Source organism: Schistocerca gregaria, chromosome X, assembly GCF_023897955.1.
Source record: "Schistocerca gregaria isolate iqSchGreg1 chromosome X, iqSchGreg1.2, whole genome shotgun sequence".
Classification (NCBI taxonomy): domain Eukaryota; kingdom Metazoa; phylum Arthropoda; class Insecta; order Orthoptera; family Acrididae; genus Schistocerca; species Schistocerca gregaria.
This window is the reverse complement of record NC_064931.1, coordinates 791,085,134-791,110,913: the sequence shown is the minus strand read 5'-3', so window position 1 is coordinate 791,110,913 and position 25,780 is coordinate 791,085,134. Positions and strand designations below refer to the sequence as shown.

Below are 25,780 nucleotides of genomic sequence, written 5' to 3'. Positions count from 1 at the left end.
CTTTAATCCCCCAAACCAACCAACTTTTATGTTTATCTGTGCTAGCCACCAATAGGGCAGTAAGGGAGAGCTGAATGCTGCAGATGTTATCTAGAGGTAAAGTAACTGAGTTGCACTGTAAAGTGAAGGCTGCATTGATGATGCCTCTTTCTGCATCTGCTTGACATAATTTTTGGGTTTTGTGAGTACACAATTTTATTTATGAAACTGTGGTGCTGAGTAATTCATCAGCTGGGTTTCTTAGTGTTTACTCCCAGCAGCCACGTTTCATACTAATGGAGTATGACACAGAACAACACACAAACAAAGGCTGTTTTGAAGTCCAAAAAGTGTAATATCTTAGTAATTCATATCAATTTATGCACATTAATGTTACAGATTACACAATAGTTAACATACGAGATAAATTGAGCATGAACAACGAATTCTATCACAGTATTTAAAACAGTCTGACAGTGTTTGGATATTTTACCAATTCAGTGTGTGTAAAAACATACTGAGCTGCAGTTAAAGATGTAAAGAAGCCAGGTTTGAAGCTCATTTCCTTCCAGAAAGGAATTTTTGTGATGGTTGTTCAGTAAGGAGCAGGAAGTGTAAACATTTGAGGGCTCAATTCCGAAAGAATACATGTGTGAGGGAGGACTTCTCTAACTCTTAGACAGGTTTCTTGTATTACCATATTTTACAGACTACAGAATCCTATGGGCTATGAGACACACCTTAATTTTCAAGCAATTTTAAAAAAAATAACATTTTCACCATTTTTATTATTAGATTGCAAAGCCAGACTGAAAAATCTTAGTTTTTAAAACCGAACTGACCTTTAAAATCCCTGAAAATCGTAATCTGAGATTTCTTCTTCTTCTTCTTCGTAATCGTTACCCTCTTCACATATAAGATCGTCTTAGTGCCATTGAGAGCATTACTTAGACTGCATTCTGAGGAAGCTTTAACACTAATAATGTTTTCTCTCATTCTAGACCATGACTGTTCTATCAGTTGACACACTTGTTTGATTGTAGGTCGTTTTAAAGCTCCCTTCGACATGAATTCATGTTGAGTTTCATCCAGTGTCCATTTGTTCCATTCCTCTCTCATATACTTTTTACATGGTTTATTTATCAAGACATCAAGAGGTTGCAGTTGTGAAGTGAGTACTCCTGGATTGACAGCAAGCACTGTATTTCTCTGTCTCAATTTCTCTTTCACAGAATTTTTCAAGTGAGTGCTAAACTGATCTAGTACAAGAGGGGGAACTTTTCATTTCCTTCTCTCCCACACTCTGTTAAACCATAATTTCATACCAGCCTCCTCCTGTCCAACCCTTGTCATGTACACTACCACCACCATCTCGTGGTATTTCAGAAGGTTTTGGCATTGTTTTGTGCTTGAAAATGGTCATTGTATTAAATTTAGTACTGTCAGTACAAAATGAAAGGACAACAGGGTAGCCCATTTTCATGTCCACTAGTTTTTATAGTTACACTTTTTGCACTTTTCATGGCAACAGTTCTGTTCTTTGGCACATCAAATGTGAGAGGAGTTTTGTCCATACTCACCATTGGCTTCGTTCCACACTGGTTTTCTTTCAATGTTGAATAGTAAATTGATGGACAGAAAATATTTTCTCTTCATACTCTTGTAGCATTTTATGAGATATTGTGGTTTTGGTTTGCGTCCTAAGTCAATGGCATGTTATAAACCTATAACACCGTGGAACTCCACCCGTAAAGTCTGTTAAGTTCCACTGTACAGCTAGGTTGTGAGTATGTATTTGAATCATTTTTGTATTAATTCCAATGCAATTTTGACAATGTCATTGAATCCATTTCAATATGTCATCTAGTTTTGGCCAGTTTGCATTCAGTCCTCTATTTGCACATATAGTCTTCCTCACTTTTTTTTTTTACTAGACCACCAGTCGTGAATGGGTTTTTCTGTTGTTGGAGGGCCGAAATGCTACTCAGCTGCTCTGCTTCCATGTTCTTCTGCATATGCTATTACTTCCAATTCATTGCTTGCATCATATGAATACCTTTTATTTGTTTCCATTGTGTAAATAGCTACTAACAAAAATATTGTACTGTTACCGATAACACAAACCACTTTCAGTTCACGTTCACTGGCACTGTTGACTGCAATGACACATCATAGATAGGCTAGACAGTGTTCTGGGTTTGTGATGGCAGGACAGGAGGGAGACACAGTTAGCAAGCTTGTGAATCCCCACAACTCATGTTCGTCGCATTGGTGTACTGTCAGTACAAAATGAAAGGATAACAGGGTAGCCCATTTTTTCATGTTCACTTGTTTTTATAGTTACAGTTATAGTTATTGTATAGTTACAGTTACAGTTTTTGCTGCCAGGTGACTCCAACATTGCCAGGTAGAGATAGGTTTTTAAGAGTGGGGGAATTTTAAATCAAACACTGGACATTTTTATATATTAATTTAGAGTATAAGACCCACCTGACTTGTGGAGGCAATTTTTCAAAGCAAAAAGTGCGTCTTATAGTCTGCAAAATACAGTGTTATTAACATATGGTATTATTAAAATACAATATTATTATTATTATTATTATTATTATTATTATTATTTTAAAAGTCACCAGTGTGTGTTGTCATGCAGTAGCAACACTGTATGTGGTTCTGTTGGTTGTTTTTTCTTACGCTGCGATCAAAAGATGTCTCGGTTGTTGCCGGCGCCTGTGATGGACACACCCATGGGAAGGATTTCATAGTGCAGAACACCCTGTTTATGCCACCAGATGCAAAATATTATCAAGTCAGTTTGCCTTTTGCCAAAAGAGATGTCCTTTGTCATGGCTCAGCCATTAATTTCTTTTTAAGAAGTTAACATAACTCATTACCAGTAAGAATGCTCAGTGAGCAAACTGATGGCTTACAAGTGAAACTGCAGTACTCTTACACCCAACTTGTGAACCTTGCCTGTTGAATCCAAGTGTTTCACTTGGGTTAAATGATCGCAGTTCATCATACGTGTCATTTATTAAGACTTTCTGAATGTGGAGAATGATTCATGCCAAAATGATTTCCATGAAGCAAGTAAATTATTTCCTGATGTGATTTGCCCCCATTTGAAGCTGCCTCCTGTTGTCTATGAAACTCAAAGTGAACAATTTGTAACAAATGAACATTTTTCCTCGTGACTTTATTTTGTAATGCTTAAACCACATTCGTAAGATTTGAGTATGCTAGTCAAACCTGTGACTTCAAGTTAAATACTGGAACTCCAAATAAAAAAAAAAATAACACAATACATTCTTGGTGTCCTATGTCTGATGTGTCACTGCACTTCATTCACTCAGTTTAATGAAGTTATTTTGTGTGGAAAATCAAACTACAGTAATTAACAATTTTACGCTAGCCAGTGTGAGAGCAGAAAAAGTTGTCAAAGGAACACTGTCATGATCACTTTTGTTGATACCAGCTGACATCTGGCTGCCACTGACAATGGCCGGTTGCCACAGTATGGTGAGGAAACTCCTGAGCATGAATTGTTCTTATTTTGATGTAGCCACAAGCTCTTTCGTGCAGATGTTCCTGGAAGGTTTTGCTTTAGCAACACCTGAAACGTGGTTTAAAAATAAAAGGAAGAAGTGGGCTCGAATTCACAACTTTGTGTCTACATTGGGTAACTTTTACTAGTAGATCATGAGTGGACTGCAATAGCTCATGAGGAAGACAACACTTCCTCCAGAAAATTCGCCATCTACATTGTTGCCAGATTTTGCTTATGGCTGGATGTAGAATTCTTGTGGGTGGCAAATTTTATTGGTACCTTAGGTAAATGACTCAGATTAGTATGTGTGGGAACTAGCCATTGGCAAGGTCTTATGTCAAAGCCTGTCCTTTTACCAATAAATTAATAGCTTTCTTTGTTTCTGGATCATTTCTAAAGCTAAACTGAATTATGCTCTTCTGTAAACCATCCTGTAAAAGAATTCGTATGAAATTTGCAACATTAATGCTGGCATTTGGTCATAACCATTTAACTATCTTCGTCTTGGTAAGTGGCTTAATGTACCAATGTCTAGTAGCTTGTGATTCACAAAATAAATGTGTGTGTAGTCTGGCTACTATGGGCTCCTTTAGATTATATTTCCTTATTATGAAATACTAACAGAGAATTTGCAGTAGTAGTGCCTATCTCTTATGTTAGTTATTCTTTGAAACTGTTTGAATTGTTATGCTTTAGGAATTGGAGTTAGAAAAGCAAATGAAAAAGAAACTCGAGAAAGACCTAAAGAAATCAAATGATACATTGGAAGAAGAAAGATCTCGACAAAAACAAATAGTACTTTTATTGCTTGCAGAAAGAAAAAGATTAATCATGAAGTACATAGAAGAAAGAAAACGGTCGGAAGATCTAGCTCAGGTGAGTCTTAACATTTTATCTCTCTCTCTCTCTCTCTCTCTCTCTCTTTTTTTAATGTAACAAGTTTATAGAGCAGCTAAATTGAAAGTATGGTATCTTTCTTCAGTTTCTCGTTCTGAACTTTTGGTAAACTGCTGTTCATGAGGATTTAAATTATAAAAGCATTTGGAAAAAAAAAGAGAGATGGTACCGAACTTCTGGAAAGCATAGCTGTTAAAATAGCATCACTGAAATTCTCTCGGGTACATCCCCCAACTCAAAAAAGAGAGGAGGTATAAGACAATGGGGGCCAAAATATGATGTTGGTTTCTTGTTGCTAGGTGCGGTCATGTCAGAGATATGAAGATCAACTTCGTTTTTTTTTAAATGGGATGCTATAGTTTGGTACTTACTTTCTGATGGTAGCTCTTGAGACTAATCCAATGATGTGTAACAGTAAGGTCTTTGAAGGTCAAAAAGGAGGCATGTACATTCATTTACAGAAGGTGTTTGAAGTGATGACCATTGGTATCAGTGTAGTGCTGCAATCTTCTTATCATGGCTTGAGTGCTATTCCTTAACACTTCGGCATTTATCGAAGCACATGTTCTGACAATTCTCTCTCGTATATTGTGCAAATAGTAAATATTCGCCGAATACGGCGTATCCATCTAACGTGCCATGTAATGCAACACTAATAGTAACAGTAAGACTAGTATCGTCGAACAAGCGAAAGTGAATGGTGTATTCCTTCAAAGAACAAGTCAATATGCTTCTCATTTATGGAGAATGCCAACGAAATTCAGTGAGAGCTAGAGTCGTACACTCTGAAAGGTGTCCTCAATGTACTCACACTACACGTCTTACATTTAAATATGTGTATGATAAATTAAGAACAACTGGATCTTTAACACATATCGAAACATATCCGGCAAAGGGAAGTTACTAACGAGGATATGGAAATTGGTACTCTAGCCACTGTGGTTTGAGATCCTTGCGTTAGTTAGTCAAATCAGAAGGGAATCTGGCATGAGCCAGAGTAGTGTTGTTCATGTTCTGCATCACCATAAATATCATCCTTGCCATATCAGTCTCCACCAAGAATCAACTGGTGTGAATTCTATGCGTTACATTGAATTTTGCTGATGTGCTCAACTTCAGATTCAGAGGAATGACACATTCATTAATTTGATTTTATTTACTGACAAGGTTACATTCACAAACTATGGAAATGTTAATCTGCATAACATGCATTATTGGGCAACTGAAAATCTATGTTGGCTGCAGCAAGTTGCACACCAAAAACCGTGGTCGGTGAATGTATGGTACGAGATTCTGGGAGACAGAATTACAGGCCCCTATTTCATCGAAGGAAATCTTAATGATAGGAAGTACACCACATTCCTGCAAGAAACATCAGGTCTGTTATTGGATGAAATACCTTTAGTAACAAGGAACAGAATGTGGTATTGCAAACCATGGATGAAGGGTATCAGACGGATGCTATATTCCTTGACTCCTGGAAAGCGTTTGACTCGGTGCCCCACTGCAGACTCCTAACTAAGGTACAAGCATATGGGATTGGTTCTCAAGTATGCGAGTGGCTTGAAGACTTCTTAAGTAATAGAACCCAGTACGTTGTCCTCGATGGTGAGTGTTCATCGGAGGGGAAGGTATAATCTGGAGTGCCCCAGGGAAGTGTGGTAGGTCCGCTGTTGTTTTCTATCTACATAAATGATCTTTTGGATAGAGTAGATAGCAATGTGTGGCTGTTTGCTGTGGTGTACGGAAAGGTGTTGTCGTTGAGTGACTGTAGGAGGATACAAGATGACTTGGACAGGATTTGTGATTGTTGTAAAGAATGGCAGCTAACTCTAAAGATAGATAAATCTAAAGTAATGCAGATGAATAGGAAAAAGAATCCTGTAATATTTAAATACTGCGTTAGTAGCATAGCACTTGACACAGTCATGTCAATTAAATATTTGAGCGTAACATTGCAGAGCGATACGAAGTGGGACAAGCATGTAATGGCAGTTGTGGCGAAGACGGATAGTCGTCTTCAATTCACTGGTAGAATTTTGGGAAGATGTGGTTCATCTGTAAAGGATACCACTTACAAAACACTAATACAACCTATTCTTGAGTACTGCTCGAGCGTTTGGGATCCCTATCAGGTCGGATTGAGGCAGGACATAGAAGCAATTCAGAGGCGGGCTGCTAGATTTGTTACTGGTAGGTTTGATCATCACGCGAGTGCTACGGAAATGCTTCAGGAACTCGAGTGGGAGTCTCTGGAGGAAAGGAGGCATTCTTTTCATGAATCGCTACTGAGGAAATTTAGAGAACCAGCATTTGAGGCTGACTGCTGCCAACTTACATTTCATGGAAATACCACAAAGATAATAGAGATTAGGGCTCGTACAGAGGCATATAGGCAGTCATTTTTCCCTCATACTGTTTGGGAGTGGAACGGGGAGAGAAGATGCTAGTTGTGGTACAAGGTACCCTTCGCCACGCACCGTATGGTGGATTGTGGAGTATGTATGTAGATGTAGATGGTATCAACATGATGATTGTCAGCCACATTTTTCGCTGATGGCTAGAAATTATTTGCAGAGACAGTTCCCATGTCGTTGGATTGGACATGGAGGAGATGTGTCGTGGTCGGTTCGTTCGCCAGATTTAACGCCTCTGTATTTTTTGTTATTGAGATTTGTAAAAGACATTGTTTATAAAGATGTTCCCACTACACCTAAAGATACGCGAGAGAGAATTTTCGGAGCATGTGCTTTGATAAGCGCTGATGTGATAAGGAATACCACTCAATCCATGATGATAAAATTGCAACACTGCATTGATACCAGTGGTCATCACTTCGAACACCTTCTGTAAATAGACGTTCATGTCACCTTTTTGACCTTCATTGACCTTCAAAGACCTTACTGTTACACATTATTGGATTCATCTCGTTGGCTGCCATCAGAAAATAAGTACCAAACTATAGCATCCCATTTAAAAAATAAAGTTGACCTTCATATCTCTGAAGTGACCCCACCTAGCAACAAAAAACTGTCAAATTATGGCCCCCGTAGTCCCATGCAACTTTTGCCACACAGACGTTTGTCCCTGTCATACTATTGGAGTTATTCTTGCTGGCAATAGTTAGTGACACACACACACACACACACACACACACACACACACACACACACACACACACTCCATTATTGACCTACGGTATTTGAAGTCATTTGGCATGTATAGCCTTGAGCACAAAATCAACATGCTGTTTTCTAGGAATGGAACTGTTTTAGAAACAGATATTTATTTATTTTATCTTCGTACGTGTGGCATGCCATTGATGTTAATAGTTCTTTAAAACTGAATAATAGGTAATGATACTTATGATGATGATGATGATAATGATGATGATTACAAATTATACTGGAACAGAACCATTATAACAGATAAAACACGACCACATAACAAACCTGACATCATACTCACCAATAAAAAGAAGAAATTAACACAACTAATCTAAATATCCATACCCAATACAACAAATATACAGAAGAAAACAGGAGAAAAAATTGAAAAATACATCCAACTGGCTGAGGAAGTTGAGGACATGTGGCATCAGAATAAAGTTGACATTATACTAATTATACTATCAACTACAGGAGTCATAACACACAATATCCACGAGTACATAAATGCAATACAGCTACATCCAAACTTATATATACAACTACATAAATTTGTAATTATTGATACTTGTTAAATTACCCGAAAGTTCCTAAATGCAATGTAACATACCGTACAGTTGAAAGGAAGTCACGCTTGATCAAGATCCACGTCAATTTCCATTTTTGACCAGACATAACGTCTGAGAAAGAAAAGAAATAATAGTAGTAGTAGTAGTAGTAGTAAAGCAAACAGGTAAAACATGTAGATTGTGTAACAAACATATAATGAGTATAAGTTACAATTTAATTTTTTTTTTTTTGCACAGCAGAAAATTCCTCTATGCTATAGACAGCCTTCTTTCTAAGCTAACCTTATAATACATTACTAAAGGTTTTTAATGAGGTAGTGTGTGCGTTTTGTGGGAATGCATTGAACAGTTTTACTCCAAGGTGTGTGTATCTGTTGAGAGTCTTACTTAGTCTTGTAATGGGTTGGTAAATCTTCCCTTTATGGTGCGTAAAATGATTGCCTTAATGTGTAGTCCTCTCAGTTTTCTTTCTTCTGGACTAGACAATTAACTGTAAATAATGATGAGACTGCCATTATACGCAGTTTTTTCAAAAGTGACATACAGGATGTGTTTTTAAAACACTGTCTACACATCTGTTAGCTTTTCCTGCCATGTAGAAACTCTTGCCCCGGTGGAGGTGCCCCAAAGCAGTATGCAGTATGTTACATGACTATGAAAAAAATACATAACAGTAGCTAAGAATCGTGTTTCTACTCACACATACTCTTAAGTTTATGCAGTAGGTATATGTCTCTTGACAATTTAGTGCATATATAATCTGTTTCCAGGTTCTAAGGTTGGAATCTACCTGTCATAAAATCGTTGTTGGTATTGTGTAAACTATAAATTCCATTTTCAGTTTTATTCTGGTTTAGAGTTTATACATTGTCTTTAACCAAGGTATTAGAAGTTCTTAGGTAGGTCTTGCTTTGTTCCTTTAGGTCCTCTTACGTCATTTACGATAGCAATGGACATGGTATCATGTGCATACAGAACAGATTTAGATGGCTTGATACTAGGTTGGTCATTAATGTAGATTAAAAGCCATAAGGATCCCAGCATGGAACCTTGAGGCATGCCTGTTGTCTCATCTAGGATCCAGAGCTCATATCGTAGAAGTGTACCCTCTGCTTCTTATTGCCAAGATACAATTATATAAAAGCAAGTCCTGTATTTCAAATGCCATAGCACTTCAGTTCATCTGTTAAAATCCGATGACTTACATAGTTAAATGTCTTGCTCAGATCAATGAGTTGAGCATCAGCTTCAAAGGCACTGAGTATCATCGAAGCATTTTGGACTGCTTTCGGTGTAATGAATTTTCCCTGAAGACATACTGAGTGTTTCAGTGTTCTATTGCAGATGAAATCTTTTTCAGTTTTCTGATGCATGCTGTGTTCTACTACTTTTGAAAGTATTGATACAAGAGAAATAGACAATAATTATCAGTGCCTGACTAGTCTCCATTTTTGTGTAGGCAGAACAAATCACAAAAATCCAGTTTATTAGTACACAAAGTGGTTGTAGTGTAATGTCTGTTGTCTTTTCAATAACAAAATTTGACTGACCGTACAAGTCTTCTAATTTTGCTATGGCTACTGCAATGTCAGTGACAGCAATTTGTGCCCACTTGAATACACTGTATTTACATGATTATAAAACAGGGTGTTTTCCCCCAAATTTCTCATTCAAAAAATACAGGGTCATCATATATTCAATTATTAAACTGTTGCTCCTGAGGTCAACATTTTTACACTGTTCGGGAGGTTAATATAGGGATCCTCTTACACTTACAGATGAAGTTTTGGCTATTGAGATGTTGTGCAATATAATTTGAAGAATTCCGAAGGGTAGGGCTTAGCAACCAATGCTTTCATTTGAATAGGCTTGAGATTTCTCAATACGCCGAAGCATTGGATACAGTATTGACCTTGCGTGAACAATCATGTGACATTTCACTTGCAGTACTAATGCTCTGTGCAAGGGATACATGAGAAACTATGAACTAGCTACAATGACAATCTAACGCTCTGTTTTTAAAAAATTGACAATTTTGTGAAATACAGGAGGAAATAGCATTAAATTCTGTCAACTTACGTATGGATACTGAATACATATTTTACATTTATGCTGCTTTTTAAATAAAGGTAACATTCACAGATGTAAATCTTGTCATTCAGAAAACTATTGCTTCACTATTCAGTATTCTATTTGGTTATGAGAAATTTTAATGATTTACCAAGTGGGCTGCAAATGAGAAATTCGATCACTATTCACATATTAAAACACCAGGGAAAAATTCACCAGCTTTTAGTCAGCCTTAGAACATGATGGTATGATTAAGATGAAATGAGAAAGAAAATTAATCCAGAATCAAAAGTCTAACAAATGAAATAAACCACATTAAACTGACCGTGACTGTTATCACAAGAATAAATCACGGCAGAAAGACCCTTTGTGGAGATCGTGCCAAGAGACGTCACTAGATTGTGGGGCGAGTGAAAGCGCAGGAATTGCAATGAATTGTGAGTCTAATCTTTTATTTATGTATTACTTGCTGTTGTTACATGTTATCTACACCCAAGAAGTACTACCGTCTGTGTTTCAGTACTGCTCAAGCACAATACTACGGGAGGGTTGGAGGGGAAACAGTGACTAGAGTTTGGTGGAGAACTGCAATGAGTGCAGGATGGGGAGAGGTGGTGAGTGGGCTGCCAGTTTTGTTGTGCTGCTAACACAGGGAATCTGTACTGTATACTTTCGCTTTTTATGAGCATCAACCATGTCGAAACTGCAGATTCAGAATAGAATTGAGTTTAAAATTGGGCTGGTACTCAACAATAGCATACATATACGCAGGAGATGCTAAAAGTCTACATGGAGGCCAGTGGCATACATACGTATTTTGTGCAGCGATGTTGTCGATGCTCACCATGAGGTATGATGGGAACAATAGGGGGTGTGTCAGCTGTTGGTTCTACACAGTCAGTGAGAGCGCGGTTCACAGACGATATGTTTGTTAGCAAGAGACATTGTAACATTCTTGGATCAGTATAGAAGTAAAAGCTGTTACATATTTTTGAAACAAAGTTGTGTTCTCAGGTCCCACCATAACCACGACCTCAGAAACCACAACACATTTGGAAGAAGTAGCCAAAAATTTGTGACAACATAGATATAAGTTTCATAGCTGTTCTGTTAGGATGATGACAGTGATGATGGTTAAAAATAGTGATATCATAGACGATAGGCAAAGTAAACAAAAAAGGCAGTAAAGATAAAAAATTAATACAAACAATTTATTTCTGTTTCTGTTACTCTTTGTACTATCAAAATGTAGACAGTGAATAAATGGCGTAAGTTTAAAATAGTTGTCATGTTAACTTTTTAGGCATATATCTTACGTCAGTAAAAATTTCTAATTTTGATTAGACGTAATACATTTAAAAATAAATTTTCTCAAGAAACCTGTCAAAAAAGATGGGGGTGTCTTATATTTAGGGTTGTTTTTGTGGTAGATGTTTCAGGTATGTTGTGCAATATGAATAGCCTTTTTTTCCTAGATGTTCATTGAAGCCTCATTTATAGTTGTCATTTTGTTGACTTGTATGACCTTTGTTACCAGAATTAGTAAAGAAGTTATTAATTTCTTCATTGTGATATTGGTGCTATTACAAATGGTTCTGTTAGTATCGTCCAGTTCTAATTTGATAACTCTCTGAGCAGCCTTGCATTTGTTTTGTGAGTGCTGAATATAGTTACTATTTGCCACTCATTTCTGTTTTATAATTCTGGTCTGTATCTCTTTTTTAAGTTGAAGGTACTGAAGTCTATCCTTTTTCATTTTTCTTTGATCTGCTGTAGAGGTTGATGACCTATGTTCTTGATTTTTTTGAGGTCGGGTGTGAACCATTGATGTTAACTTTTATGATTACTTTTACTTGGTTTCCCCTGCTGACTTTTTAATACTTTAGAACAGTACTTATTGAACATATTCGAAATAAGAATGACCAAGCTGTCAAAAGCTTCACCATCATTTGTAAATTGAGACCGGAAGTTGGTCCATTCTACTGTACACTGCTCTGATCTGAAAGCATTGATATGATTATCGTTAATAATATATTTTGGTTGTCACATTGTTCTGTAGAATTTTTTATCAGCAATTATCTTCATGATCTGGTAGATAAATAGTATTAAAAAGCCCTAGTCGTGCGTATTTCTTTCTACATTTGTTATAACATTCTCCAGATAAGATAACAGTCCTGTTATCTGCCCAAAACATCTAGTGTGACTGAGGACATTGAGTAAGTATAACAACTTTGTTGTTGTAATCCTAATATCAGTTTTAATATCACCAAAGATTAAAATTTTATGTTGATTGTATTTTTGCAAGTGGGAGATTGTTCTATCTAGTATGTCTGTAAAGACGTCAATGTTGCCGTCATGGGTACAGTATACAGACAATTAGTTTGGGGTCTGGCAATAATACAGCAGCTGTGTGAGATACAGTTTCAGTGCAGTTTCCTGTGAGAAAATCTAGCAATAAATTGAACACTCTCTCTCCCCCTCCCTCCCTCCCTCCCTCCCTTTGTGTGTGTGTGTGTGTGTGTGTGTGTGTGTGTGTGTGTGTGTGTGTGTGTGTGTGTGTGTGGTGTGTGGTGTGTGAGAAGAGAGGGAACATCAAGAATTAAATGGTAAAATTTTTACTTGTTGCTTTACTAGATCCTTGCTGAGGAGAAGGGACGCATCGATTCAATGGCTGAAGGACTTGAGGAAGAAAGTAAGAAATCATTACAGATGGAGGCAGAACTGGAGAAGCAGCTTGCGCAGTTTGATACAGAGCGACAACAGTTGAAAGCTGCGGTAGCCAAAGAAGAGAAGAAGTGAGTTTGATATTTGATTTCATACGTTTCAGTTTTTGTGAAAAAGTGTGGCAATGAATTTCAGAAATTGCATCTAACAATGAAACATTTTTAATAATATCACATTCATTCTCTACTGCAAGCAACTCCATTTTGTTAAGTTGTGTTTTGAGGGCTGAATATCAAGACAGTTACTGTAAAAATGAATGCATTGGGTTTGTTCTGCAGATATTCTTAGTAAGGTCAAGGGACACAGTTGTGATGAGCTACAGAGAACTATTCTGTTAGGGACAACAGATTTAATGTCTTGAGTATTGTGAAGTGACGTACAGTTTGTCAGGATCTAATAAAAATAAAGGAGCAGAGGGTGCAAGGTACAATATTTGGAGCTGTCCCCCAGGGTACATTTACTTCTGAGAGAGAACTTAGAAAAGGGTTCAAAAACTGAGACAAGAAAGCAATAAGAGGGGAGTGATTACACCTGAAAGTGAGCGGTGAATGGGTAGAATGTTTAGAGTGAGAAGATCAGGTGGTTGATGCTAGGAAATGTTCAGCTGGACCTTTCAGTCTGCATTTCCAAGGCACTCTTTCCCTTAAAAAACTGTTTTGTGCCATAAGATTGAGAAATGCATACAGTATGTGACGAGACATGATTGCCAAGTTGCAGAGATAAATGCGTAATGAAAAACAAATATAATGAATTGTTGAGGCTGTTGAGTACGTTACGTCTGGGTATCCACATGGCAGAAGAAAAGTGTAACTACACTGGATCAGATACGATGTAGACCTGCATTACATTGAGAGAGGGGGGGGGGGGGAGGGAGGGTTAATTCACTTTCTTTGAAACTGAAATGGTCAAAGAAAATTAGGTGTAATCGGGTACTCCAACTTTTTCTTGGTCAAAAGGCTGGTAGGATTTTGGCAAATGGTGTGAAGGTATCAATGAGCAAGTTGACAATGGTTTTACCAAACGTTGCTTATTTGAATGTATTCATTCAGTAATTCATTCTATTGATTCACTTGTTTACCATGACCAGGTTAGGACCAAATACCTTAAATTTTACAGTGTAGACATTCATTAATACATGAAATAACACAAACTGTTATTTGCAAAAAGAACTAATTCAGCTTGTTGTGTATGAGATGGAAGATCATTTACATATATGAGGAATAATAGTGAACCAAAGAGTTGGCCTTTGGGAATGCCATACTTGTTTTTTCACCAGTCAGAATTAGGTCTAAGGACTAGATTGGTTGCCTTACTAAGTACAACTTTCTGCATTCCTTTGTTTAGAAATGACATCATCCATTGGTTGGCTATACCATCAGTCCCATAAAACTTTTATTTATCTAGAAGAATTCTGGTATTCACACAGGCAAATGCCTTAGAGAGGTTGCAGAAAATACTGACTTGCACTATTTTAGTATGTAATGCTTGCAAAATCTGGTGAGTGAACATGTAAACGGGATTTTCAGTGGAGCAACCATTCTGAGACCCAAAACGTGATTTTCTAAGGATATTATTGTTGTTCAGGTGAGATACTATTCTCGAATGTATCATCTTCTCAAATATTTTGGAGAATGGTGTCAGCAGTGAAACAAGTCAGTAGTTATTGACATCTTTCTCATCACCTTCTTTAAAGAGGGGTTTAATAATGGCATATTCCAGTCTCCTTGAAAAAATGCTACGAGTTGGTGATGCATAACATATTTCAAATAAGGCTGGACTTATTACATGGGAACACATTTTTAGTACTCTGTTGAAAATACAACCAAAATAAAATGAGCTTTATTTTTGAGAGACTGCATAATTTTCTTAATTTTGGAAGGAGAAGTACGTAGTACATTCATATGACTGAATTTTGTGAAAGTTACTTCAACATACTGCTGTGATTTTTCTCTTGAACTTTTTGTCCCTATGTTTCCTACTATATTTAAGAAATGATTATTAAATACATTTCCCACCCATGAATCAACATTTATAGCTCTTCCATTCAGTTCAATTGTGATGCTGTCTTGTTCTGTGGCTGATTGTCCCCCCTAGCCTTACGTCTGTTATTATAATTACTGATTTCTGACATTATGTACATGTTCTTTCATTTTTAAATAATCTTTTGTAGTAACTGCAACTACAGCGGGATCCCTACATTTCCATTTTCCTTTCACAAGATGCTTCAATCCCTTTAATAATCAATGGTTTTTTACATGGCTATTTAGTGTCCTTTATGATAAGCTTATGTGGAAAGCTATTTTCAAATAATGATAGGAATTTATTATGGAATAGATTAAGGGTTTTTTTTTTTTTTTGTTAGCATTTGGTTCATTGTAAATTTCATCCCAGGTTATATACTGTAAACTGTTCTTAAAAGTATTTGTGCTAGAGGTATTATTTATTCTGATTTCCACTGAGCAGTATCCATGTGTTATTTACCCTAACTAACTATGCATTATGATCAGCATTTGTTACTGGGTAAACAGTTATTTTCGTGCTTTGAGCTTCACCGTAGAAAACATTATCAGTTTTGGACCTGCTGTCTTTATCCACCTCTGTTGGAAAGTTAATTGCTGAGATCCAATTGTAGGATCCAAATAAGGTTTCCATATAATTTTTCCTATCAAAATCCTTTTGAAAACCTACGTTGAAGTTGCGACAGACTAGTAACTGTGTGCTGCAGTCTGGCAGATAGCACAGTAAAGATTCCATATTCCTCATAAATAGTTTAAAATTTCCTGTTTGGGATCTGAATACATTTGAAAGTGAACTATTTTTCAGTATAAACTCACAAGCGCACACACTCCTATGTGCTGATCACAACATAATCTACTTGTCTCATTATTTCTGAACTTGTGTTCTGTTTTAATGTATTAATGGCTTCACCTTTTCCCATATTGGTTCTGCATGAGGCCGCTGTGATACTGTAATCTTTCATATGTAATTTATCTAATCCTAGGGTTATGTGATGCTCAGACACACGCAGGCTATCTATCTTTTCAAAGCTCTCTGAATTTTTCGACACAGAAAAGCAGCTCTTCTCCATTTTTAGTCAGTCCTCTAATATTTTCATGAAATAGGCTAACCTTACTTTACTGTGCGTTCTTAAGCATTCAGTGGGCCCCTACTGTTATTTTCACTTCTTTCAAAACAGGATGCCTGAAGCCTGATTCTAACCTAAAAGATTTGCCTTTCCGACATCATTATCCACAGAGATCTTACTATGTGTGATGGTGCACTGCCCCCCCAGCCTCTGCATTATATTATCTGCAAGATGATCAGATAGCCTGTTTTCCCTCTCCTATTCAGGTGTGGGCATGTCTAGTATATCCACATCTCCCAATTGTACCAACAGACACTGTACTCGTATGAGAGTTCATTTCAGTCATCAGCAGCCTGCTGAACTCGGTGTTAACAAAGCTGAAAGCTGTGTTAACCCAGGGTTGATCATGGTACTGCAAAACCTACACAAAATGCAGACTGTGTGTGTGTGTGTGTGTGTGTGTGTGTGTGTGTGTGTGTGTGTGTGTGTAGTTGCTTCTCCTATTTCATCCAGGTCACCCTAATGCTGTAATTAATGTTCTGTAGTGTCTATTCAAATCAACTTTAGCAAGCTCTGCTACAAAGCCATTTTATAGTGGATACACCAATGAGTGTACGTAATTTTATATTAAAAGAAAAAGTTACACTGAGAAACAATACAGTTATGAGAAAGAATTGCTGGCCAGTGAAGTTAGGTGGAATATTTAGTACTGCCAGTAGACGCATAAGAAGGAGCAAAGCACTGGTCTAACTTTTGGAACTATAAGGTGTTTCCTTGGGTTGGAGAATTGGGTATGTTGGGGAAGGTTAAAAAAGAAGAGCACGTCACTCAAACCTGAAGAGAAGAGCAACCCACTTAACTGGGGGTATAAGTGACCTAGTCTTTCTTTATAACCTTCTCCAACCTATCCCACCTCTTGTAGGTCACTCTCATTCTGAGGTTTGAGTGACTTGCCCTTCTATTAAGGAAAGACAAACCTACATTTCTAGCATTTGTAGACTTAGAGAAAGCTTTTCATAATGTTCACTGGAATACTCTCCTTCAAATGCTAAAGGTGGTAAGGGTAAAATACAGGGAGCGAATGGCTATTTACAACTTGTACTGAACCCAGATGGCAGTTGTAAGAGTCGAGGGGCATGAAAGGGAAGCAGTGGTTGGGAAGGGAGTGAGACAGGGTTGTAGCCTCTCCCCAATGTTATTCAATATGTATATTGAGCAAGCAGTAAAGGAAACAAAAGAAAAATTTGGAGTAGGTATTAAAATCCATGGAGAATAAATAAAAATTTTGAGGTTAGCCGATGACATTGTAATTCTGTCAGAGACAGCAAAGGACTTGGAAGAGCAGTTGAACGGAATGGACAGTGTCTTGAAAGGAGCATATAAGATGAACATCAACAAAAGCAAAACGAGGATAATGGAATGTAGTCGAATTAAGTCAGGCGATGCTGAGGAATTAGATTAGGAAATGAGACACTTAAAGTAGTAAAGGAGTTTTGCTATTTGGGTGCAAAATAACTGATGATGGTCGAAGTAGAGAGGATATAAAATGCAGACTGGCAATGGCAAGGAAAGCGTTTCTGAAGAAGAGAAATTTGTTAACATCGAGTATAGATTTAAGTGTCAGCAAGTCGTTTCTGAAAGTATTTGTATGGAGTGCAGCCATGTATGGAAGCGAAACATGGACGATAAATAGTTTGGACAGGAAGAAAACAGAAGCTTTCAAAATGTGGCGCTGCAGAAGAATGCTGAAGATCAGATGGGTAGATCACATAACTAATGAGGAGGTATTGAATAGAATTGGGAAGAAGAGGAGTTTGTGTTACAATTTGACGAGAAGGGACCAGTTGGTAGGACATGTTCTGAGGCACCCAAGGGATCACAAATTTAGCATTGGAGGGCAATGTGGAGGGTAAAAATCATAGAGGGAGACAAAGAGATGAATACACTAAGCAGATTCAGAAAGATGTAGGTTGCAGTAGGTACTGGGAGATGAAGAAACTTGCACAGGATAGGGTAGCATGGAGAGCTGCATCAAACCAGTCTCAGGACTGAAGACCACAACAACAACAACAACAAGAGCCCTTCTATTTAGCTTTCCCCAACCTATTGCTCCCCAGAGGTCTTGAAAAAGGAAAATTAATTTTTAGTTCAGTGTTCCATTAAATACTGGATGAATAGAGTTCTACTTTGGACCATCACCTTGTTTACTGAATATTGGCAATCCTTCATTTCTTTGAGTATTTGTTAAGGCTGCTATGTAGTAATTAAGGCTGTTACTGAATGTATGTTGCATGACACAGGGAATGAGTTGAGTATTGTGTGGATGGTTTTAGGATGATCTAAGGAGCACATTTTGAATGATTGTAAGTTTGAATGATTGTAAGTTTGTGACCTACTCATAAGTAGCTTGGACAGTGGCTGCTGCTGAAAGCATATGGTGTAACAATGTAAAGAGGCAAAAAAACATTTTATGGACTTCTAATACAATAGCATTTTTCTGTGTATGTTATTTGACGTTTGTGAAAAACTTTCTACCTGTCACCATGTTTCTGAATATTTTTCCCATGTTACAAGGAGCAAAGAACTGCAAGCAGAACTGGAGAGAGCTCAAGGAGAACTAGACAGTCTGCGAAAGCAGCTAGCGGAAGCTCATCAAGTTGCCATGTTTCAAGCTGGTGCAAGCCCCCCACGAATGGTTCTACCAGCTCGTCCTGTGCTGACTACATCACCACCACAACCACCAGCAAAACCTGTGGTTATACTACCACAGACTGCACCGAGACCTCAGCCTCCATGTGAGTCTCTCTCTCTCTCTCTCTCTCTCTCTCTCTCTCTCTCTCTCTCTCTCTGTCTCCTGGTGACATGAAAAATCACATTTGCCATGAATGTGAATATAGGTGGGAATTCTACTTCAAAATTCGAAATTATTTAATAAATGTGATCTCAGGGCAAATTGTATCCAGGTGAACTATTTGATCGATGATAGTTTTAAACAGCTTTATTTTCTAAGTACTGAAAAAGCAACCAGAATTTTGGTTCATGGTATTGCACAACATTTGGCGAAGCCAATTTGGAAAGGGAATATGCATAAGAATGTGTTTTTTCAAAATAAAGAGCACACTTTTGCGCAATATCAGTGTACTTGTAAGTTTGTGCTCTGGTGCCCCTCAACTATAGGTTGTTGAATGGTCTCTCTAACACACTGTTCATGGAAACATAGGATTAAGCTATGGGACCTAGAATCTTAGAACAAAGAAATGCGTATGTTTGGCTGCTAGTGAAAGTTGGTTTTATGTTGACACTTCAGCATAGCAGTTACAGGTGGTGACTGTCTCCCACTACGGTTTTGTAAGGTACTAGCAGGGATTGGGCTTGAACTACTTTATTTACAATGCTGCCAATCTCAGCATGTAACTGCACATAGCCATTACCAAATGCTTCGTGCATTGTGCTGTACTTTGGGTTGTGTGTTGCTCGTTGTTTTCTTGTCTTATTTTGAAATTAGTGATGAGATTAACCCTAGTCCATAACGAGGCTTGAGTATGGATCTCACAGTAGAAGAAGGGATTGGCAATCCCTGTGACCATGTGTCAGTTGCGCTTTCACAGGAATACAGAACACAGTATAGACTGGCTGCCTTGCAAGAGGGAAGCAGGGTTTGTCCTCCCACACTGCTTCTCTTCCCGTGGGTGGTTAAAGTTCCCGTTTAACAATTGCAGTGAACTGATATGTTACGGGGATACAGAATGCCCTATGTTTACAATGTTCATTTTTTCACAGAATACAGACATATGCTCTGCCTTTCTAGTGAAATAATCGTTTTTGTAAAAAGAAGTTTAGTTTATGAGATACTATATTTTTTCTAGATGTTAAAAAGGTTATACATTTTAACAAGTATTTTAGGATTAAAGGAGACTACTCACTGAAAAGCAGAAGCTTTGAGTTGCTCCGCAGCTATGGAGCAAGTGTTCCTCTAGATGGCTCTACTATGCTATCCAGCCATTTTTGAATAGATTTTTACTGCATTATCTGAAGACCTAAGCTGTTCCTTGTCCAAACAGAGCACAGCTGCAGCAGTTTGCAATCCTATGCAGAGCCCCCTCTTCTATGAAACTTTGCACTCTGTTATATTGCCCTGTTTGAATGATGAAACAGCATTAGAAACACTATAGTGGGGAGTGTTTATACCTGTAAACACAGTTATAGGTAGTCTGTTCCATATCACATTGTTCACACACTGATTTGGATTTGGAATCTGACCACGAAGAGATTTCTGCAGTAGACTAATACCTGCAAGGTCTCAGATTATTGGTTCTATGTCGTCCCATTATGGCAGGTTGCAAATGATGAGGGTAGTGTATTGATGTTCTATTACTTTGCCTCTGTTGTACTTACACCAACTATCTCCCCCTTTGGATGTAGTCCATATTGGGAATTCTCTTTGCTTGAAGCTGTGTCAAAAAACAGAGCCCAAACAGCTCTTCTCATTAATTCTGCATCTGCTCTAATCTGTCATATTGCTAGACCATAGCACTTCCAAATATGGTCTGTAGCAGCATCTGTCAGCCTGTTTTTCCCATCTACAGTTTTTCATATGTCTATTTCTTGCATTTAATGCTAGCCTTAAGCTGTTGAATTATTGATCCCATCCTTTTCTGAATGTGGCCAACAGACGTACAGTTTGCAAATGTTCCCAATGTTCCCATAGGGGATTAGTTCCTCAATTTCTTTGAATGCCTCTGAGTCACCACCTCCAATATAACTTCTGTATCTAACATTTATCACATTACTGAGTGTTGATAAATACTTGTTACTCCAGCAACTTCCTTACCACCACTTGAACAATAATGATTTGCTATGCACTCTTCTTCATATTTATTTTTCATTTTATCCTTTCATCTGCAATTCTTGTAAAGTATTGCCACGTCATCTGCCTTGCAAGTGTCCATACTTGTAGCTGTTAAAACACCACTCGGAGATATGTGGCCTCTCTTCTGCCAGCTCCCATCAAAAACTATGTGGACAAGTCCCAGTTATTATTTTCAACAACAGCTTTCGCAACAGCATCTTTCATATTTTCCTGTGCTACATCTTCAGCAGTAGAGCCTATTTGCAATGATGCGTGTCAAATTTTGAGGGTGGAGCAGGGACGTCCATCACACAACATAATGTGACACCTGCAGCCCTGCCCTTACCTATAGACCATAATTCATAAACCAGTCTAGTATTTATATAATATAGTTTACCTGTATCTGCAGTAATATCTGAGGAATAGGGAAAAAATCACTGTTTTTGCAATGATTCCATGTTAACTCTAATTCACAAGCAGCTCCTACATGTGTTTGTTTGTTTTCAGCGAAGCACCACACTTTCCACATTATTTGCAGCATATATCGTTTACCAAAATGTCTGATAATAAAGCCACATTAATTATTTCATGTTATGTAGTCCCATCATTTAATCTCTTGTATTGCTCGTTAGTTCCAGATAGTTTTCTTTTTGAAGCACTTTCAGTTGTAGTGATGGCATCATCACCCAATGTATCACTACCAGTTTAGAGGTTAGACACTATTGGGACATCAAATACTGATGTAGACAATGAATCAAATGAATTCTTAATACTCTTTACTTTCTTGTGCGAATTGCATGCTTTTTAAATATCTTCACACTAGGTCTTGGCTTTTTGAAGGGGAAAAAACTCAGTGACTTTCACTACAAGCACATATATTTAGTCACAAACGAAGCAATACAGATGGTGCAGAATCAATTGTCAACTGTCTTGCAGATTATCCAGTAGAAAAGGTAGCTCTCTTGTGCTCAGCTATACATCTAGCAAGGCAGGCTATACCAACCATGTTTCATATCTCATAAAATGTCGTGAAACATTAAAAAAACTATTTGAAATACTTCTGTGCATGTTATCTAGATATTCTCTCATAAAAACCCCTCATTCCATATGACTATAGATAAGTGAAAACAAAATCAGATAACATATTTTGTCCCTGCTGCGCCTGCTACACGGACGTCTGAGTCACAGCTCTTGTACAAGATAAGTAATTTAAGTAGTAATAAACTGTTTTTTAACACTTTAAACTAATTTATTACGTTAATTATAGTGCTCTGCAAGCATACCATTAAAGGTTTTTGTCTTACTCGCGTATTTTCACAGTAATCACGTAAAGTTCATTTTGTTTACATATCGCGGCCAGGCCGAACTTTTGAGTTTTCAGATTAAACTTCATACCGCAATCTTAAGTGCATTTACTGATAGTTTAGTGTGCTAAATACGTTTGCTGCCCATTTATATCTGTAGAGTATCGTCATCTCTTAAGTAATTTCCAGTAAAAAACTTCTGAACCACTGTTTACATAGTCGCGAGTAGGCCTAATTTTTCGTACACGTATTTTCATTGTTTTCCGGTAACTTAATTGTCTTTCTGTCACTAAAATAGATTTGTACCATGAGTGTAAAGTGCCTGACGTGCCGTAGGATCGTCAGCTCCGGGGTCTGGTGTGATGGATGTAGTAACTTTTTTCATTGGGGCGACTGTAGTGGCGTGGGAATTGGGAAAATGAGCGAGACTCATCAGTGGTTCTGTAGGCTATGCAGTAGAGATAGGAAGATTGTGGAACAGGAGGAGAAAATTGCTGCCCTTCAGGCTGAGTTAGATGAGGCTAGGCGAGAACTGGGCAGGTTAAGGGGGGAGAAGGGTAAACAGGGGTGGGAAGTGGCAACAGGCATGAGGAACAGGCCAAGAAATTCTTCTGACCGCTTTGTTATTAATGTACAAAATAGGTTTGACCTGTTGCCTCAGTCAGAAACTGATGAGCCTCTCACAGAAGTAGATGTACACAGGGCTCAACAAGCTTTCAGCAGCAAATTGATTAAGAATGTAGGGAAGTCTGCAAAGAGAAAGAAAGTCTTGTTGCTAGGTAGTTCGCATGCTAGGGGTGTGGGCCAACTTCTGCAGGATGAATTAGGGTTGGATTACCAGGTCACAAGTTTTTTCAAACCTAGTGCTGAACTTGGGCAGGTTACAGAGGATTTAGGTTCACTATGTAAAGGTTTTACTAAGGAAGACACCGTGGTTATTGTGGGTGGGCCGGGCAACAGTATTGACAGAGATCCGGGGTACAGCATAGAGTGTGACCTGGCAAATATTGCATCGGCATCGAATCATACCAGTGTTGGGTTTGTGTCGGTTCTGGAGCGCCATGACCGACCTCATTTGACCTCTTCTGTCAGGAGAGTTAATTTGGAGTTGGAACGGCTACTTGGATCTGATGCGGGGTCACACATTGGTGTGGTTCGTGTTGATTCACTCTGTAGGTGGGACTATACTAGACATGGCCTACACCTCAACAGGAAAGGGAAGGGTAAACTGGCTGGGCTGATAGCAGGAAATTTAAAGGGGGGAGGAACTACATCTCATGGTGGAAACTCTTTTTTAGTGTAAGATCAGTGTCCAGTGGGAAACTCAGCCATGCAAGTACTAAAGATGTCAAAAAAGTTCAAGATAGTTGCAAAAGTAAAATGAAAAATGTTAGTATATTTCATCAAAATATTGGGGGATTGAACAATAAAATTGATGAGCTTCTGCTTTGTTTAGAAGATATAGAAACTGAGAATGTAATAGATGTACTATGCCTGTCTGAGCATCACATTGTCACTGATATGCAAAAGGTTAGCATCAATGGGTACAAATTAGCTGCACATGTAAGTAGAGATAATATGATGAGAGGAGGAGTTGCCATATATGTCAAAAGCTTCCACAGTGCAAAAAATTTAGAAACTAAAAAATTTTGTGTAGAGCAACATATGGAAGCATGTGCCACTGAACTTAAACTAAAGGATGGCACTTTCATAATTGTAACAGTGTATAGGTCCCCCTCAGGGAATTTCCAGCTATTTCTGGAAAACTTGGATGCTTTGTTGTGCTATCTGTCAGACAGGGGGAAGCAAATTATCATTTGTGGGGATTTCAATGTTGATTCCCTGAAAGAGTGTAATAGGAAGAATGACCTTTTAGTATTACTCAGTTCTTTCAATTTGAGCTCCGTCATTGATTTTCCTACTCGGATAACAAAGAACAGCAGTACATTGATAGATAACTTTTTTATAGACCAAGATAAGTTTAAGGACATAAATGCTTATCCTGTTGAGAATGGTCTTTCAGATCATAGTGCACAGCTTGTTACAGTACATGACATAGCTCCATGCAGTATAATAAATCAGACTTTCAAAGCAGTGCGTTCAATTAACAATATAAATATTGCAAACTTTAGGGAAAGCCTACAGCAGCTAGACTGGGATGAAGTGTATAAGGAACCCGATGCAAACTTGAAATATAACTTATTTCACAATACATTTTTAAGGGTATTTGAAAATTGTTTTCCCAAGAAAATAGTTAAACATAATTCCAAGAAAACATATAAAAAACCTTGGCTAACTAAAGGAATAAGAATATCTTGCAACCGCAAAAGAGAACTGTATCTAACAGCAAGATGGAGTACTGACCCCGAAATTGTTCAATATTATAAAAACTATTGTGTGGTACTAAGAAAAGTTATTAAAAAGTCCAGAAGCATGTGTATCATGTCTGAGATCAGTAACTCTGATAATAAAATTAAAGCAATTTGGAATATTATTGAAAGGGAAACAGGGCAACCAAGAGCACAGGAAGACTTTAGTGCAATAAAATTGAATGACAAGTGCACTAACAAACAATCAGAAATTGAAAATATTTTGAATAATCATTTTTTAAATGTTGTGGAGAAAATAGGATCTAGATCTTCACTAGAAGAGGCAAGGCTATTAATAGAAGAGGCCATACCTGCACAGTTTGAAACAGCTGTAATTCCACCAACCTCTCCCTCTGAAATCAGTAAAATAATAAACTCACTGAAAAGTAAAAGCTCTTACGGAATTGATGGCATTTCCAGCAAAGTACTTAAAGCTTGTTCCCCACAGATAAGTAGAATTCTCAGCCACGTATGTAATAGCTCTTTGGAGCAGGGTGTTTTCCCTGATAGACTGAAATATGCCATTGTAAAACCATTGCATAAAAAGGGGGATATGTCGGATGTCAACAACTACCGCCCAATCTCTCTTCTGACAGCTCTATCAAAAATTTTTGAGAAAGTAATGTATTCAAGAGTAGCCTCCCATATTTGTAAAAATAAAGTACTAACAAAATGTCAGTTTGGTTTTCAGAAAGGCTTTTCAACAGAAAATGCTATATATGCTTTCACTGATCAAATATTAAATGCTCTGAATAACCGGACATCACCCATTGGTATTTTTTGTGATCTCTCAAAGGCCTTTGATTGTGTAAATCATGGAATTCTTTTAGATAAGCTAAATCATTATGGTTTGAGTGGGGCAGTGCACAAATGGTTTAATTCATACTTAACTGGAAGAATGCAGAAAGTTGAAATAAGTGGTTCGTGTAATGTTAAAACAGCTGATTCCTCAAACTGGGGTGCTATCAAGCACGGGGTCCCACAGGGTTCGGTCTTAGGTCCTTTACTGTTCTTGATATACATTAATGACTTACCATTCCACATTGATGAAGATGCAAAGTTAGTTCTTTTTGCTGATGATACAAGTATAGTAATAACATCCAAAAACCAAGAACTAAGTGATGTAATTGTAAATGATGTTTTTCACAAAATTATTAAGTGGTTCTCAGCAAACGGACTCTCTTTAAATTTTGATAAAACACAGTATATACAGTTCCGTACAG

At 37.7% G+C, this 25,780-nt stretch overlaps 1 protein-coding gene across 15 annotated transcripts in view; it reads left to right on the top strand.

The window, feature by feature from the left end:
- Positions 1-25,780, top strand: part of LOC126297523 (CTTNBP2 N-terminal-like protein) — a 214,163-nt gene that overhangs the window by 74,411 nt on the left and 113,972 nt on the right. For all 15 annotated transcript variants that reach the window (XM_049988422.1, XM_049988419.1, XM_049988427.1 and 12 more), the window contains 3 exons: positions 4,220-4,399; positions 12,861-13,021; positions 18,610-18,830. In XM_049988422.1, the coding sequence (XP_049844379.1) occupies positions 4,220-4,399; positions 12,861-13,021; positions 18,610-18,830 (562 nt within the window). The remainder of the gene's footprint in view (positions 1-4,219; positions 4,400-12,860; positions 13,022-18,609; positions 18,831-25,780) is intronic.